This window comes from Astatotilapia calliptera, chromosome 17 (assembly GCF_900246225.1).
Source record: "Astatotilapia calliptera chromosome 17, fAstCal1.2, whole genome shotgun sequence".
Lineage (NCBI taxonomy): Eukaryota > Metazoa > Chordata > Actinopteri > Cichliformes > Cichlidae > Astatotilapia > Astatotilapia calliptera.
In genome coordinates, this window is record NC_039318.1 from 25,827,008 (window position 1) to 25,845,449 (window position 18,442).

General features: G+C 41.4%; 1 protein-coding gene across 8 annotated transcripts in view; it reads left to right on the forward strand.

Moving 5' to 3' along the window:
- Window positions 1-17,889, forward strand: part of anks1b (ankyrin repeat and sterile alpha motif domain containing 1B) — a 282,958-nt gene extending 265,069 nt beyond the window's left edge. For 5 of the 8 annotated variants that reach the window (XM_026146081.1, XM_026146086.1, XM_026146085.1 and 2 more), the window contains 6 exons: window positions 4,585-4,656; window positions 6,321-6,407; window positions 8,024-8,161; window positions 8,253-8,420; window positions 15,177-15,268; window positions 16,506-17,889. In XM_026146081.1, the coding sequence (XP_026001866.1) occupies window positions 4,585-4,656; window positions 6,321-6,407; window positions 8,024-8,161; window positions 8,253-8,420; window positions 15,177-15,268; window positions 16,506-16,554 (606 nt within the window). In that variant the 3' untranslated portion in view covers window positions 16,555-17,889. Of the gene's footprint in view, window positions 1-4,584; window positions 4,657-6,320; window positions 6,408-8,023; window positions 8,162-8,252; window positions 8,421-15,176 lie in introns of all 8 variants that reach the window. The other 3 variants (XM_026146083.1, XM_026146087.1, XM_026146084.1) reach the window with 2 other exon arrangements.
- Window positions 17,890-18,442: the final 553 nt, after the last annotated feature.

Consider the following 18,442-nt stretch of genomic DNA (forward strand, 5'->3'; position numbering starts at 1 on the left):
CAGTCAATACTGCACTCGGTTATTCTCAGTACTTTGGTAAATTTAGACCTTTGCCAGTTACATAAAGGATGTTACATATCCACGTTACCACAGATACAGCCTCGCACCTCTCACGGGTTACATACTGAGCTTCCAGGCTGAAGCGATTACTTACTTGGTAACCAGAAACCAATTTGCCATTTGCTTTCAGAAACACTGACAGGCAATATAAATGGATCTCTTAGACTGGATGGTTTGATGGCAGTGAGATGAAGACAGAGTAGTTATGAGCTTGGTTATTATGTAACAGAGGGGAAAAAAAGAAGCTGGGAAATTAAATTGATGTCTAATTTGGAAAAAAAAAAGCAGGGAAAAAAATGAGATAGAGGCTGTGAAAAAGAGGTGCAAGAAGTTTCCCAAGAGTGTGTCATCCCTCTGTTAGAAACCCACCCTTCTTATTTTTTACACCTTAGAAGATTGATAGCAGAAGCTTGGACCATTAGGCTTCCAACAGTTGTATAACTACACAAGCAATGTGTTTGGGAAAATGGGAGGAATCGACGACGGGTGGGCCACCGGGGAAAAGTGGTGGCGGTGCTTTCATGGAGCCATTTATGACAAGATCTCTAATGCTATCTGTCCCAGGACAACAGGCTCCAGAAAGCTCAGAGAGTGAGATAAATGAGGGAGAGCCTCAACAGAGCGCCAGGCAAGAGCGCTCAGTGTGAATACTGGCAAGGTGACGGAAGCTGGAGAGTGAATAAGAATAAATTAGATGGATAAGACACTGAAGGGGACCGCATTGTATTTGTTTTAATAAAAAAAGAGGAATTGCTAAAAAAAGAAGAAGAAGAAAGCAACCAGGGCAGAACAATAGATGCGATGCATCAACGGTGTTCTCATTTTCAGCTCAGACTGCAAACAAACAAAATTCTCTCTACTTTCAGCGGCTCCTCGCATAACATTGCAACTTTATTATGTCAGCTTTACAACTAGATTTTGAAATTATTATCTGAAGTTATTAGAGATCCACTTCCCGCAAAACCCTGCAGACATTTTGACATTATTACCAAACATGCAACATCATTAACAGCCAATATTATCTCAGCACAGACTGCCTACTCTTTCTTATTAATGAAAAAAAAAACGTTGAAGATAGGAAAATACAAAATATCTTTGAGTAATACTCAGGGCTCAGACACGAATATTTTGTGATGTCGCTCTTTCATATGGGTCAAGCTGGTGAGCTAAACCTGCTCATGTTGCTTTGTATTTAGTAGGAAAATGGGAAGCAGTGATTTACTGAAACATTTGGAAACACAAATGGGAACTCAGTATATAAGGCAAATAAAGTCTGTACAATTCTAACAACCTTCAAAGTCAATATTTGGTGTGACCACCTTTATGCTTCACAGCTTTCTTGTATGTCTATAATAGTCTCCAGGAAAAGTTCTCCAGGCTTGTTGAAGGACATTCAAAGCTTCTCTTGGAATGTTTGGCTGTAAACACTCACTGGTTTGGCTCGATCGTGACACATCCCTCCATATGACCTGTTGCCAGTGATTTTCAGTTCAGTTCTTGTGTCATTTGGGATACCTCAGCCCTTACTCCTCGTTTCTCATTTCTTAAGAACTTGACTTTCAGGTACTATTCATCTGAGTTTTTAGGCGTGACACTTCTTCTTTTGTCCTCTACTTGATTAGTTTTCTCAAATTCTTAAGAGCACGATGGCACTGTGTTGAGATACAAGTTTTCTGCTTGTAGCTCTTTGAAAATCACCTTGTTGGTGCAAAATACTTTTTCTTTTCTTTCAAACAGTGTTTGAAAAATCCTTGACATTTACACAGATTCAGTTAAAAAAAGAAGAACAAATAATTTGTTTGTGACAGGCTTCTATCAACGAAAGATAAAGACAGGAAATAATCCATTTTAAATGCTAAGTTGTCTGTTATGTGTAGACAGCACTGACTCATTCCTTGCATTGGGTGCGTATTTTGTGCTTGAATCATTCAAAGGTCAGTATTAAGTGGATTAATTGGAGATTAATTATATGAATTAGAGGAGTGGGACTATGCCTCTGAACACTTCCAGTTCTCATCTATATATGACATCCTCAGTTCTACAAGCAGTTTGTTCTCATTTTCAATCCCTTCACTTCTTCACTTCCCATTAGTACATGGGGATCTGCCAGGCCCAAAAGTCGCTGCCGGTCCCCTCCGAGGCCTTCCCCAAACCGCAGCTCAGTTCATGTTTAAGCCATTCGACTTTATCCACCAAAAAACGCTGTCAAACCTCTAAAATGAGGATGTGGGCCCCTCTAATGAAACATTCCTCTGAAAATGGTCAGGGGTTAGCGCTGGACTGTGAAATCCAACAAATGCGCAAAGAAAAGCTTTGATAGACGATTAGAAAAGCTGGAGAACTCTGTTCCTCAAGACCACTTTAAAAGAAATTGCAAGAAGAATCTGGCTCCTTGGAAGCAAAATATAAAGAAATAGGGGGGTGGCTCAAGATTGTTGGACAGTACTGTCATTCAGAGTTTTCTCGACCTTTTCCTCCAACACCAACATGAAGTTTACATTTGTTGGTGACAATCCCAGCAGGCTTAGAGGTCCACTGTCCACTTAGCATGTAATGAAAACTATCAACCTATGCAGAATAACAATATATTAACATATGCTAAACATTAAAAATGTCCTTCTGTTCATCGTTGCATGCGGATGTTACAGTTACCCAGATACAGACTTACAAAGCTAGTAGCATGGCTGTAGAGTCTTAGCCTTGTTATGATGCCTTGAATTTTATTTGAAACTAATAAAAACCAAAAATTACTGCCAGCGACATGGTATAGGAGACAGCAGCTGATCTTGTGTGCAACTATAATGCAATTTCTCAGATAACTGCCAGCAAGCCAGCCATAACAGCGATTTAACGTTGTTAGCTTGAGTCAAGACGAAGTATTAACATGCCCAGACGACCTCTTTCTGATCTGCCAAGGACTAGACTATGAAAATATGACTGAGTCAGTGTCTGTGCTGCGAAAAAGCAACTCATCATGCAAAGCAATTGGCCCAGAATGATGTTTCGTGACTTTAAGCAAATATATTGTCCATCAGATTCAAGACAAATCGCGTGTGGTCCTTGACTTTCGAGTCATTTATTGTAGAGTTAAATAGATGAGATAAATGAAGCTGTAAATATTTCTCTCCTAATTCACTAAAAGCCTGCTTAAGGTCCCACTTTGGGGAATAAATCCCCGTCAAGAAGCTGGTCAGTCATTGTGAGGCAGTGAATGTCACGCCCATTAAGTGCTCTAATGCCAACATAAACATTGTCCCTGTAAAACACCGTCACCATTAGTAGCTTCTTTATTAAATCTGATACTACGTGTGCAAAATTACTAACTGCATCCAGACAGAAGGATCTACCAGACAGCAATGTTAATGTACCTCAGGGAGCCACTCAAGGTTGATGTAATCACTGCTGTGTGCCTTTAATGAAACCCCATATGAGCCATGTAGGAAGCCATCCACTCAGTGCCTTCTGTATTGTTTATGCTGTTTACATCCAGGCTGAGCTGGTTGACAGTCAAGACCTGGCCAGCTGCTAAACTAGACACACATAGCAATGGTTAGAGGTAGAGATGCACAGATTCCAATTTCTTTGGTCGATACCGATTTCTGCCAATTCGCTTGAGCCCCTCGTGACCCTAATTTTGCTTATCCTGAGACTGCATGAATGGGATGGGATTTTTGTTCTAAGAACTAAAACTAAGTCAACTTATCTTTAGTGGAAAATATAATTTTTATAATGTTCCCCCAAACTGCAATAGGTTCCAGATCTAATCTCATTTGCAAAACTGAAAATGAAGTGCTCTGCTACTGGAAAAGGGTAGAACTAGCTTTTTATCAGCTAGTTAATTAAATAAAAACTTTGATTATTTGATTATGACTAAGCTGATTGGGAAAGCCTTTACTGAGGTCATGGATCAGGAGAGACACCAGTTGCCCCAGGCTAGCTATCATTAAGAATGCAGGTTTAAGGAACTATGTATCAGTTTCGATTTTCAGACCCAGATGCTCTGTCTTTGATATACAGTCTACAAATACATTGATGAAGCAGGTGTCTTAACTTACGATGTGATTAGAGAGGGCTGCTGTTGGAGGTTGTGGTATCCTCTTCAGCAGAGATCAGTGTAGCGTTCAGCTACGGCACTGCTTGCTGATCATTTGGCAGGTTGGCTCAAGCCATTTTATCATAATCAAGCCATAGAGCAGGGTCACCGCTGCAAGCAGCTGAGGCAGTAAAACAGCTGTCACCAGTCCCGACCTACACAGGAGCAGTAATGGTAGAAACAGCAATGTCCTACTGAGCAGCACTGATGGCAGCAGGATGGTCTGTTCATTCTTTGAGAGGATGGCTCTGACTAATTCATCAGTCACCATCAGAACGGCGAAGAAATTTGACAGCAGATGACTCTTCCTGCTGCTAGACTTCGTCTCTATCATTTCCGTTTGAGTTATTGGAAATTTAAAAGCAGTCACAAAGTTGATGCAAAAGTTCACGTATTTACCTAGCATCGTGTTGTTTGTGTGTTTCCAACAGTACTTGGGCTCAATGTTGGTGAAGGAGCTGAGGGGGACGGAGTCCACACAAGATGCCTGCGCCAAGATGAGGGTAAAGCTCAATCTAACTTTATTTCTGGTACTGGAACCTCAAGTCAACATCTGGATAATTTTGATTTATTAAAACTCACTCGACCAAATTTAGCCTTGATAGCTAGGGATCGGCCTGCCAGGGCCTCTGCTCCTGGCTGCCACCCGACGCACATTGCACCTAACCCCTGACCCCTACTGCGCCTCCTGTGGGTGGTGGGCCTACAATAACATGGGCCCATGTCCCTTTTTTGGGCTGTGCCCTACCGGGCCCCATAGACTAAGGCCCCAAACGAACTAAGTCAAATTTAAGTAAAATTATTACCAAGCTATGCTTACTAGCTTATACTATAGCAGCTAGCATGAGAGCAGGCTTACTAAACCTTTAAATCTGGGACACAGTCTGAATGCCCTCACGCTCTCACTTGAACTTAAACTTAAAATATCATAGCGGTGGATTAAGTGTGTTGAGGGATTTATTTTTAATATCCTTGCCTGGGTTGCTTGATACCTCACAATCCCCCTTTTACCTCTAATCACCTTATCTCTTCCTCACGCCTTGTGTCATTCTGCTGCTCCCTCTTTTTTTCATTCCTCCTTTCCTTTGTTTCTTACTGACAAAGAGAAAGAGGAATGTGCCCTACTATCCATGTCTTTTCATCCTGCTCATTCTTTCCATATTTTACTCTTAACGCTGACTCTCTCACTCCTCCGGCCCCCGGCTGCTGCGGTGTAAAGAAGAAATTTAATATTCGTATGCAAAGCTCTCGGTTCCTCTTCTCTCTTTTCTTACTTTCTATATTTACAGTATGCCACCATCATCAGAGGGAAATTTTTCTTCTGCTTCTCATTTTCCTCAGTTTTACCAACCTTTTCCTGCACACTGTGGTTGTAATTAGGTGCAAAGAGATGCACGTCATATTAACCCCAGCTTTTGTAACATCGCTAACGTACCACTCTTTCATCCTTCCCTCCACGGTTGAGGTAGTTTTGGATGTTTAAGATCCAACTTCACTTCTCGGCTCGGATTTACTGCCAGCGAACTGCCTTTGTCAGTTTTTCAACACTACCTGATAGTGACAGGGTCGAACTGTAGCAGCAACATGCTGCAGGAAGGGAGCAAAGAACAGAACAAAGACAAACAGATATGGGATAGCAGCTCGCGTGTTCGACAAGGGAGGAGAAAGAAAGGACGGGCTGTGATAGGAATATGGATGCTGAGGAGGAGGAGATGACAAGCGATGAAGAACACAAAGTTGTTCAGAGAAGGAAGCTTTGAATATATTAAACCTTTTGTCAGGTAGAATGACAGCTGGGAGGGTAACGCTGACATCGCTGTAAATCACACAATTCTTCACAGCACCTCTCGGCATAATGAGTTCAGTATAGGTATGTAATTACAAGGAGTGAGGAGAGATATACTGTCAGAGCCCGATATGACCTAAAAGTTAATAGACTTATTGAATTGAATCGCTGCAGTGACTTGAGTGTAGAAAGGTAGTTTCTTATTTTATTTTTCATAACCTTTGAGAATGGTGCGACTAAAGTTTGGCAATCAAAGCAGAACAGAAATCCTCATTAAATACGCCAAGTTAAATTGTCAAGTTTACTTTCACGAGCTGCCTCCAAAGTCACTGCTGTTTTTTTTCCTCTTTTTTTGTCTCTACCTTCTCATTTTTGCACAAGAAGTCGACAGAACAGATGAAGAAAGTGCCGACCATCGTGCTGTCCGTGTCCTACAAAGGAGTGAAGTTCATCGACGCCACAAATAAGGTACAGCAATGCGCACGGCTCGCTTCCTGTGAGGCCCGGTGTAAATGACACACCGAGTGTAAAGCCCGCACAGCATTGCAGTGCTCGTGTCTGCTCTGTGCTGCTGCAGCCTCGCTGATTTACAACGGTATGTACACAGAGCACAAACAAGCAATAATCAGGATGAAAAGGGATGAGCTGAAAGTCTAGAACAGAATGGAAATATTTGAGTTTCATGTGCACATATATAAGAAAAGAATCGGGTACATATTCGGATTCTTGTTTGAATTGCACTAAAACAGAGTATGCTCAAGTAGGTCATCCACACTGAAATATACAGAGACAGTTTTAGATATTAAAGTTACCCAACAGTGATGAGAAGGAGACCAGCTGGTGATTCTTACCAGAAAATTAATTAATTAAAAAAAAAAAATCCCAAGTAAATCTGTATTTGGCAATTCAATTCTCCAATTAGTCACACAGACATGCTTGTGCCTTCTCTCGGTCCTGCGTTGTTATAGAACACAGAAGGAGATGAAATGTGCAGCAGCTCCCTCTACAACGGCACGCCACAACTCATTTTGCGTTAGGCTAGTGTAGGGTTTCCTCCACGCCCTGGAAACTAAAATGGGCTGCGTGAAGACGTCCGCTGCTACGTATATCTGCGATTGTCTCCAACACAATATAAAGATAATTAAATGTGCAATTATTTGTGGAGGGAAATTACACAGACTTTGGAAAAATGATTATGCATCTTCCTGTTGACACCATTATAGCGCTTAATGTATAAAAAGCATCCTCAAAACATCTTTTAAAATGTAATAATAAAACTATCTGTGCAGCCGTCCTCGTGGCTTTTCACTAATGTACTAAACCGCGAACGACAGATGGAAAGAAACAGTATTAAGTACAAAATCCATTAGGAAGATCAAATATAGTAAGTCATTATTAGTCCTCTGTGGTTACCTGCTGTGTGGGTTCACCCAAAACAACAACTACAAGGAGAGGATTCCTCTCTTAGCTTAAACCAAGTAATCAATATGCCTATTTATATATAATCAGTGCAGAGAGACAGCTCTGTCCTGTATGACTAACCTGGCATTTCACTGGTTGAATGTTATGCAACTTCTTTTTGATTTCTCTCAGGTGGAATCATCTGCATTGCACCGTTTTTTTTAATCTCTACAATATGTTGTTTTAATGTTTTCATTTTCATGCCCTTCTAGATCAAAGTTTAATGCATTTTCAGCATATTTTCTTATAATAGCTCAAAGCAACTTCTAACTTAAATGTAATGTTTACTGATGTTGGCCCCCGCTAAAACTTCTCTTTGGGCTTTGATGTTTTTTTAATTCACAGCGCTGAGATGTGCTTTAATTAACGCAACACAAAGTCTGAGCGTTCTCCAGTGACATTACCAGAGGACAAATTCCAACTTAGTGACTCCAGAAACGTCTCAAACTGAAAAGTGTGCTACAGTGATTATGAGTTTGAGATGAATAATAAATCAGATTTGTTTTTCTGTGAAGTGGCTCAATGGAGATAATCTACGATCTCTCTGTGCGCTTCTTTATCGTTCTGCTTCTGTGTTTTCTCTTTTTGTTTCCTCCTCTCCGTCTTTCGCTCTCTCTCTGTAGAACATCATAGCGGAGCATGAGATTCGTAACATCTCGTGTGCAGCTCAGGATCCAGAGGATCTGTCCACATTTGCCTACATCACCAAAGACCTCAAGTCCAGTCACCACTACTGCCATGTCTTCACTGCTTTTGATGTGGTCAGTATTGACACTCTGCTGTGCTCACAGGTGAACATCAGACTCACTGTCCAAGATCACATTAACCTATTTGATTTTGCCTTTATATCAGAACCTGGCCTACGAGATCATCCTGACGCTTGGACAGGCCTTCGAGGTGGCCTACCAGCTAGCCCTACAGGCTAGGAAGAGTGGCCACGGATCATCCACACTGCCCGAAAGCTTCGACAGCAAACCCAGCAAACCTGTCCCTAAGCCACGCATCAACATCCGCAAGTCTGTAAGTAACGCAGCTGCACAGCTGCACAGCTGCACTACTGTTCAAAGAAAAAATCCATCCCTGTCAAGTTCCACAATAGTGAGGCCACATGTTCCAGATGGTCTGGATTGGATTGCTTTGGTCTAAAGTGAAAAAGCTTCAAATTTTTTGAATTTTATTCCAATAAAGCACTCCTATTTTCACTGGACTCTGTCCATAATACCCTACCAGTATCATCCTCACTCATTTACATTATTTCTAAACATCTGAGATTGGTTTTCTAGCTCTATCTGCTCATGTTCTTTGCTTGCGTGCGCCTTGGCCCAGCGGACTAAGCGGCAGAGGTGTAGGTGGATATTTGATCTGTTAAGCGTTCACTCAGTCTTACTGTCCCTGCAGTCTCTTACACACTTGGCTGATTGATGATGCGTGTTTGCATAAAGCTCCAGGGAGGCTTGCCCGCTCTCCCTCCGGGGGTGTGTGTGTGTGTGTGTGTGTGTGTGGGGGGGGGTTCTGTGTAAAAGAAGATAAAGAATTCTCATGTGGAGGACTGCATTATAGGGAAGAGCTTTTCGCTCATGTGCAGTAATCTGCTTAAGGTAGGGCTGGGTATTATAAGAAATAAATACAAATGCTGATATACAAATGCTTTGATGGTTTAAATGATAAGCTGAGGAGCTTCACTTAAGCTGCATCAGCGCATACAGAGCAAAAGAGGAAAAAACCTAGTCTTCTCTCAAACCTGCAGGAAAGCACTTGAATGTAACCGTAATGGATTTAGAGAACGATGATGGTTAAGCAGAGCAAAGTGCTCCATTTTTGCCCTTATTTCTGCTCGCAGATATCATTCAGAACTGTGAACTTGTTCCGTTTCCTCCTTTAGCCTGACATTCCCTGAAGTGTAATAGATATCCTCGTTGGTGGCTGTATAGTAGCTTGACAATGGCTTTACTCCAGCTTGTAGCATCGATGGGCTAAAAGATAGCCCTTCAATAGTGCTTATTGAACAGATCGTTCTGCAAACGAAAACTGTTTCATGTCTTGTGTCAACTCGATAATCGGGATGAGTCCAACGTCTGAGCCCAGGCAAAAGCTACAATGACGGATGGTCATATTAAAAGTGTCCAAGGTTTCAAATATTACAGTTATAGTGTTCCAAAAGCTCAGGCTGCAGATGCACCAATGGCTCAATTTCAGAGTGTTTTTCTGTTCTTGGATGTACTCTTGTACTCTTATATGACACCAAAGCGAGGATATTATCTCATGCACCCACCCACTGGTCAAACCTCCCGTTTGCAAACGGCAAAGAGAAGAAATTTTAAAGGGATTGTGGCTTTAAAAAGGAGAGGAAGTAAAATGGCCTGTTTTAGGCAGGTGGTGAACTAAGAGTCTGCAGCAGTTATTGATACATATAAATTATGGTAATCAATACCCAGCCCTCGCTGTTTAACAGCTTCTTTCCCAAATGGTATCATAAAAGCATGTGTCATGCCTCCATCAAATACGGCGTCACAAAGTCTATCAATAAACCTGCAGCCCTTCCATAAACCCCACAACAGACAATTAAAATAGTCACCCTAACCCACTCTGCACTCACTACCCTCCTCCACTGACAAACACCAGCTCAGGCTCAGCAGCACACATGTGAGTCCAAAAGGCCTGGTACAGAGTTATAGTTGCTGCTGTAACGGTGTGCTTGGACCAAATTTACATACTGTGAGTCATGAAAAAAAAAGGTGATTGAGTGGAACAGCAGTTTCATAGGACTGCTCTCGCTTTCTAAAGTTAGTGTGAGATGTGAGATGGTGAGGAAAGATGGGAAAGGAGAGTGCCTACAGAGATGATGGATGATGGCATGTGTACACACAATCTGCTTAGTCGGCAACCATTACATTAACCATTAATTGTCTTTTTTCCTGCCTGCTTCATGTATATGTATGTGTGTGTGATGTAGTTAATGGCTTGTGGTGTGCAGCAGGGCAAAGATACTGCAGGATTCATTTAATATTCCTGCCACCCGCCAGCAATGATCTCCATCCTCCAGCACCTCTAAACCCATGTCCTTTAAAATACAGTAGCTTTGTTTCTCTGTGCACCAGTAACAGTTTCTCCACAACCTCCCATTGTCATATTTCCCCTGTGAGCATATCAGCTTGCAAATCCCCCCCAACTTCCACTTAACTTACAAAGGTGAACTTTGAACTAACGAAGACTGGTATGTTACTGTAATCTGTAATGTGACACTTGTAAAGCAACAGATTTCATTTTAGATGGTCTACAATAGGCCTGGGCCGTATCAGATTATAACAGCTGTTTAGAAGTCCTTATGGAAGATGGAGACTATGAGTGTAGAAAAATGCCTCCGCCCCATATACTGTATATTAAAGATGGACATAGCAGTCGTGGTTTCACTAATTGGTTAGCAAAATCGGGCTTTTAAGTGTTTTCGCTGTTGCTATATTTTTTGTTACTTAACCAGACAAATCTAACTGACAAACTGAGAGACTAGGAAACCCTTACCCTTTAACAACCTTTAAAACAACTGGAAACCCGTCATGAACCTGGGGAAAATTGTCTAAATCCATTTGAATAAACTGAGCCTGAGTGTTAGAGACACTTTTTTTTCAGAGCTTTTTTTGTACAGTTGCTGTGGCATATTCATACTAGTGGGAGTGTTGTTGCCATGCAGGAGTTGCTATATAAGTGTGGCGTAACATTGCCTTCTCCAGTTTGAGTTTTGCTGTGTTGTGGTAATGCTGCTGTCCCCCGCTGTTTCCAGGGCAATGAATTTGCTGCCATGTTGTTGCCATGGTTTTTTTGCTCTTGGTTTTAGACCGCTGTTGCCTTTTTTCTGTTGCCATGTAGCTGCTCTGTCCTGGCTGTGGTTTTTGCCTTGCTGGTTTGTTGCTTTTGGAGCAGGCCGACTTTGACTTGTGTATGACCTCTGCCTCCCTGTAGGTCATCATGCCCCCCTCCAGCCGCTGGTCACTGGGCCACATTTACACCCCTCACCGGCCTCCTCTTCACCCTCCTCTTCCTCCCTCTCGACTCTTCCATCTTCCTCACAAAGCTCAGTCACAGGTCCTCCACGCTTTTCCTTCTCTTATCCTTTGTTTTCACATAATTTTTCATTTATTCAAGGAGAAGGCGCCATCTGTAAGTGCTTCCATTTTAATTCTGTTGCTTTTACTCAACTGACTCTGCATCCTTGTGTGTCCTCTTTGCTGTGTGTGTTTCTTCATTTACTACCCCATGGCTCCATATCACTTTTAGTAGCGCTGGTATTAAAAAGACAGCCAATCTTGCAGAGCCAATCCATTTCATAAGTGCTTCAGTTTTTACGTGTCTGTCTGTACCAATTCAGCCTCTGGATGGAGATGCACCGCCTCCTTCTTTGTGGTATATTTGAGATGGTAAATTAATATAAATAAAGCGCTTTGATCAATAAACAGTAGAGTTGAGTGGTTGGACGTATAAACCAGCTAACAGTAATTGGACCGAGCTGAAGGATGAGGGATTTTTTTTGGTCTTTTTAAAATTTTGTTAAATTATGCTAATTAAAGGGTCTGGCTCTTGAGAATTCGACTCAGTCAATAATTATCTCGTGAATTCCTTCCTTTCTTTTTTTGTGTTTAATAAATTCTTAGAGTTGCCAAAGATTCTCATCATTAGTGACCTTGTATGTCCTAGCTTGCCAGCTACGACAAGTGTTGTCAGCCTTTCAGTGGCACATGCTGCAGGTTGTGTGGCCTAAATACTGAATTACATAAATTTTCCCCATTTACTTGCTCTTTCATGGCTCAGTCATACTACAGTGAAAATAGGACCGCAACCTCTTTCCGATTTGGAAAAAACTGGTGGTTGCCCAAAGACTAAGTTGATTTATAGTTATATAGTATATTATATATTATATTGAGTGTGTTGCACGTTCAACACACTCAAATTCTGGGCAACCAATTTCAATCACATGGTGATTGCTTGGGTCAACTGGCAGAAGGCAACCTGTCTCCACACCATCGCAGTATGACTCAGATTGACTGCAGTCACCCTCAGATAGACTAGCAGCAGTCTGCAAATAATTTCCATCTAATTTATAAATGGAGACAGATTTCCAGCATATTGTAATCACCCTGAGTCAGTCTTCACCGACAAGTGCAACTCAGCAGGAAAGCATCGCAATAGGGGACTTGATTCAACTGGTTATTTTCTGTTTATATTCCTATATAAAAGTAAGGTTTTAGACTGCCTATAGCATTTTGCAGTTACATTTCCGTTCTGCAGAAACTATATCACTATGTGGGAATGAATTTCTGAATTTCTGTTTTAAATTTATGAGGGTCTGGCAGGACTTAGAATTTTATGTGAATTTCTGTGTATATAGATGGCAACAGATTTGCGTTTTTTACTGATTTGTTACAGTTGAACAACTTGACTCCATTCAATTGGAGCAAATTGGTCTTCTTGCCAATTTATCACATGTCAAATTTACTTTGAAGATTGTTCTTTGAAGCAACTAAGGCAATAGGGCTGGAAGTTCACAATAATTGTGGTCGTCCTGCAGTCTCCAACTATGGTTTTCCCTAGTTTGATTGTAACATTAGAGGCTGTACTTCATTTAGATCAAGGCTGTGAAACATAAGTCCCGGGGGCCAGAATCGGTCTGGCAAAGACTCCAGTCTGCCTCACTGGATAGCTTTGGAAAATGATAACAAGGGACAAATTTTGGACTTTTAACTGCATTTTTCCTTTATAAAGATCCCCATGGGTCCCTCCATACTCATACACCAATGTAATTAGGTAATAAAGAATTAAATGGGAGAAAAGTTTCTGGGTTTTCAACATCTACAGAAATGTGTTATTTGTTTTTTTACAGCATAAATCTGCAGTTTACAGATTTATTCCTTCCAGTTTAAGCCTGAAGAGTGCTGACAGATTCTTTCATTTAATTTCATGTGGAAAAACTGATGTCTACTGTTGTACTTATATTACCGGTAAGATCTCTCAGGGATTGAATGTGTAGTTAAAACTTCACAAGTCATTTTCATGCGAATCATCAAATCAAACGCTGGACTCAGAGTGGCCTGCTGGAGCATTTTAAGACACTGCCTACCCTTTATAACAAATGCTTAAAAATGAGCTAAATGCTTAAACACACTTAAAACCACGTAGGTTCAGTACTTCCAGAACTAAATGCTTGCACTGAACTTTTATATTTCGAGTGCTTTCACTTCTGGCCCAACCTCACACTCGCCCAGAAACATCTTCATCTATCACACAAAGCATATGATTTTTATAAAGGGTCATTAAAGAACGACTGCCGTTCCACAGAGTATGTAGTGCGCCAAGAAATTATTCAAAAGTTCAATAGACCCACACTACAAAGAGCATGTTTTACATCGGTTTGGACCACTGACTTCGGAGCCAAATCAAACATTGGACGCCCCGGTAGCATCACTTAAAGTTTCTCTTCCCACCCCTTCCTTGGGAAAAATTGATTTTGAAGGCAGACGATTCATTCAGCGTCTTCATGTGTGGTTGATGAATTTGATACTGGTGATGCTCTGGATGAGCTCTTCACTGAGCGTGATGTGTTGTGATGCCGCGAGATCGAAAGTGTGTCTGTGTTTGCCTTAATCCTATAACCCCAAAACAGGATTATATGGTCTTGCTCTGGCTGTGTGTGTGTGTGTGTGTGTGTGTGTGTGTGTGTGTGTGTGTGTGTAAAGAAGAGGATAGAGAACCATATTAAAATTACAGTTAGTTTCAGTACTGTTGCTGTAGCAGTGTGTTAAGAGAAGATAACAGAACCATGGCTCTGTCAGTGCACCGCAGAGTTAATCCAGTTTCCTCCAACAACACTACGACACCTTTCAAAGCTGATCTTTTTTGGCTTTATTATAAAATGTTAACACTACATGGAGATGCAGTTAATAATTTGCTCATATATGTTTGCAATTCAAGTTTACAAACACGCGTATTCCTGTACCGAGTCAACTTTACCGCCGCTGCCATCCCCCAAAACCATCTGAAAACAAACCAACAGACTGGAGGAAAGCCACCCTCGGCAATACGCCTCCTGATTGTTGCCTTGGGGTTATTTTTGAAAGCGCTCTAGATTGTTTGGTTTGTTTCTCAGCCACCACGATGGCTTTGCAGTTACAGACAGCATCTCTGTTAAAAGTCTTCGAAGCTGCAGGAAGTGGCTCAGGAGGTAGAACAAGTTGTCTGCTCAACGGAAGGTTTGTGGTTCGATCCCTGGAAGTGCCAAAGCATCCTTGGGTAAGCCAAGGCCAAAGTGCTTGTGAATGAAGAAGGTTGTATAGCATTTTAGAGTGGGACAGGACTATATAAGAACTAGTTCATTTACCATTTGTACAGCTTATAGGTGATGCACTGCCTCAGTGTGAACACAGACATGACATTTATTCATATTAAAAAAAAAAAGTGTATATTCTCAGTTCTGCTTTCTCATCTGTAATATTTTCTCCCGCCACCTCATTTCTCTGTAAGCAGCCGATCCTCCACCTCCATCTCATTCATTCTACTGTATCACTCTGATGTCACCGACTATCAGCATGAAATAATATCTGAAAATTGCACCTCAAGTGGATTTTTTTAAAACTACAACACAGACTTTTGCATTGTTTGGTTTGAAATCATTCAACACAGCGATACTATATAATAAATTGGCCGTTTGTCCTGCTTCTCCCCCTCTTGTTTTTTTTTCTAACTCTGCTTCTCCCCGTCCTCCTCCTCCTCCGACTCTCTCTGTGTCAGATGGAGCAGCCATCCATGGATCAGAAGGGCCATGCCAACGTGCCGTGGATTGTGGAGCCAGGTCAGGAGGCCAAAAGAGGAGTCAACACCAAGTACGAGACCACTATTTTCTAACATACACCCGCCTTGTCCAATCCTGTGTGTGTGTGCCTTTCAGAGGTTGCCCTGTACCGGGGCCCCGCCCCGGAGTTGGGCACGAGCGACGCACGCCGCCGCGCCACCTCACCGGCTGAAAAAATAAAAATAAAAAAATTAAATTAAAAAAACATCTCGCCCCGCCCCCGATAGCCGAGCCTGTCCACTGCATGATGACGTTTGGCGCTGCGTTGTCTCTCTCTTCTTTCTCCTTGTCTCTTCTCTCTTTTATTTCTGCTCTCCCCCCCTCTCTTTGGCCTGGGCCACATCCTCCTGCCTGCAGGGCTGGCGCATGACCTTTGAACCCAGGGCTGTGGTGCACTTCTGTCTCCACCTGTAGGGGGAATGGTCAGCTCTGTTTTTCCACTTCATGTTTGTCGGTCAGTCAGCAGTCAACCACTCGGTTATTCTGCTTCCAGTTTCTTGTTTTTTTTGTTTCTTTTTCTTCCTGTTTATGGGTGCAACCATTTGGCTTCGTCTCTCTCCTCCTTTTCTCCTCCAACTGCCTCCATCCCTCACTTTACTATTCATTTTAGCCCTTTTGTCCAACTGCCCCTGATAACTTGAACAAGATTTGAAACCAGAGCACTGCTAAGAGGCGAAACAGTGTTTTAGCTGTCTCTGAGCACCGTGTGGGAGCTGACAGTGAGGAGGGATGTTGTCCTAACTTGACAAGTGGAGGGAAATTTAGACTTTTTAAACACTTTTTAATCAAAGAGGAGAGCTGAACTTTGGGAGAGGTGATGTAGCACAGTCTAACTTTGACTCAAACTGGTTCATCCAGCAGGCTACTAGAATGTATTTCAACTTTTTGATTCTTTATATCAGATTATTTTTTGGAGATAAACTTGTAAATTTCTTTGACAAACTATATTTTAAACTTGACCTGTGACACAGGAAGATCTAGGTGAACTTTTGCTTTTCTAGCACCTTTTTTCAGCACATGTTTGTGTATATGTTCAGAATTACTTTAATCACGTGGAGTTTTTTTGTTTTTTTTTTTTACTTTGTTTTCATTTTTTTTTCCCAGCCCATAAACCTTGTTTTATTTGGGGGAATAAATCTTGTATGTAAAAGGTTTAGCATGTGGCTTGTGAAACGCATGGTGGCCATTTTGGATTTGCTGAGCAGGGGGGCCAGTGGAGAGGCGGGGTGTGAGGGCTCTCTCGATAAGTGATGTCATCTCATTTGCAGGGCAATGCCGGATGCTCATGTCTATTACTGTGGAATGCAAAGAATGTAGCCAGCCCTAAACATGGACCTTGTCACACACACAATGCAAAAAGGACTACAAAGGACCCTCTTGTTCACTTTTCAAAAGGACTACAAACATGGATGCTACTCCACAGTGTTTAAAGTTGACTACAAAATTTTAACGTCATTCATCCACGTGTTGCTAGACACGGTAAACATCGGACCAACTAATAATTAAACACACACACACACACTGACAGGACTGCATCTTGACAGACGACCGTCTGCTCTGAATGTACACTTATTTGAAAGCAGCCTCAACTTTCTGCAACTCCAGCAGGATCCGTTTTATGCGCCCAACTGGGAGGCATGACCTTCGAACTTTTTGGCAGGTCAGCATCTCCATGGAGACTGTGAGTATGGTTACAGGGCATGTTTAGGTAATAGACGGCGGGCTGACTAAAGGGCATCCCCGGGCATGTGTCAGTGTTGGCATGAGTTCCACGATGTCTGGCTGGCTCTTTTGGTCCTCTTTATTTTATTTCTTTGTTGTTGTTTTTCCTTTAATGTCAGAAAATAATAAAGAGATATATGCACAAGTGTGTAAATGACTAGCTGCAACACGCTCAAGATGCAACGGGTGTCTCATAATGAATGAAGAGCCTATGTGAACAAAGCATCTAGAGTCTAAAAAAAAAAAAAGTATTCTATTCGTATTGCCTGACATTTTAATGTTTAATATGAGAGTATTATATTACCATGAGGATTATGATTATACTTGTGCAATTCTTGTCTACTGTTGTCTTAATGTTACATTATTTTTCTATGATATGCTGAAATGAAAACCTTGGGCCTGAGAATGATGGCAATCCTTTAACAAAAAAATAAAATTAAATAAAATAAAATCCGAAACTAGGCGATCACACTTGTACACAGAGAGCGAATGTCGCAGGTGGCTAGCTAACTTTTAGGTCAGGTCAACTCTCCATCATTTCTCACGGGGCTCTACTCTTATCTAGCAGATGTACTATTTTAAAAACGCAGTATTACTGTATTATTTGGATGAGAAATCATCCAGTTATAAAGTGTACATAGATATTTTGCCAACTCATTGTTCATACATGTAAAAGAAAAGAATAAAGGATTTGCAGCAAATGGCACTGGAAACATGGTACCAAAATAAAGGTTGGACATTTAAAAAAAAAAGTGGTAGATTGTAGAGACTGTATTTTGAGTGCAAACTAACATGAATTATTTGGTGTCATCACTGCTGACCAACTAATGTACATAGGCTTGGGCTTCCAGCACACTGATTTTTGTAATTTTGGCCATTATTTATATCCTTGTAAATCACATTAAATAAAATATGACTTGTACAACCATATTTATCCATGGAATGAAGTTGTTATTACATCTTTTTTTTTTTTTCCATTCTCAATCACTGCATAGAAGATCTAATACCAGAGTAAACATAAACATTCCTAGACACACATTATCTGACAATAGTGGCTTATTTTGGTATTGGTTACCACTGTGACTGAGAGCAAAGATGGAGATATTTGAGTAATGTTCCTCTGTTGTAGTGTCTGCAACTTTTCAATCTGAATATTTCAATGAAGCTTTAGCTGCAAATCCTACTCTGTTTGTAGTACTAACCCTTGGTGCAGCTTCTGCAGATGATAAGGATGCATCTCCAAGTATCACAAATCACGTTGCACTGATTCTCATTTGCAAAATGTACTTTTACCATCTGGGTCTTGCCCCATTTCTGCACAACAATCACCATCTCAGAACTTACTCGCACATTATAGTGTGTGTAATATTTCACATACCTCAAACTGGACCTGCTGCCCAGCTGTGATGTCAGGGACTTCAAAACTTCACCGCTTTCTACCAAGGAAATTGAGAAAGAGAGGAGAATCATTTGGCTCCTCCAG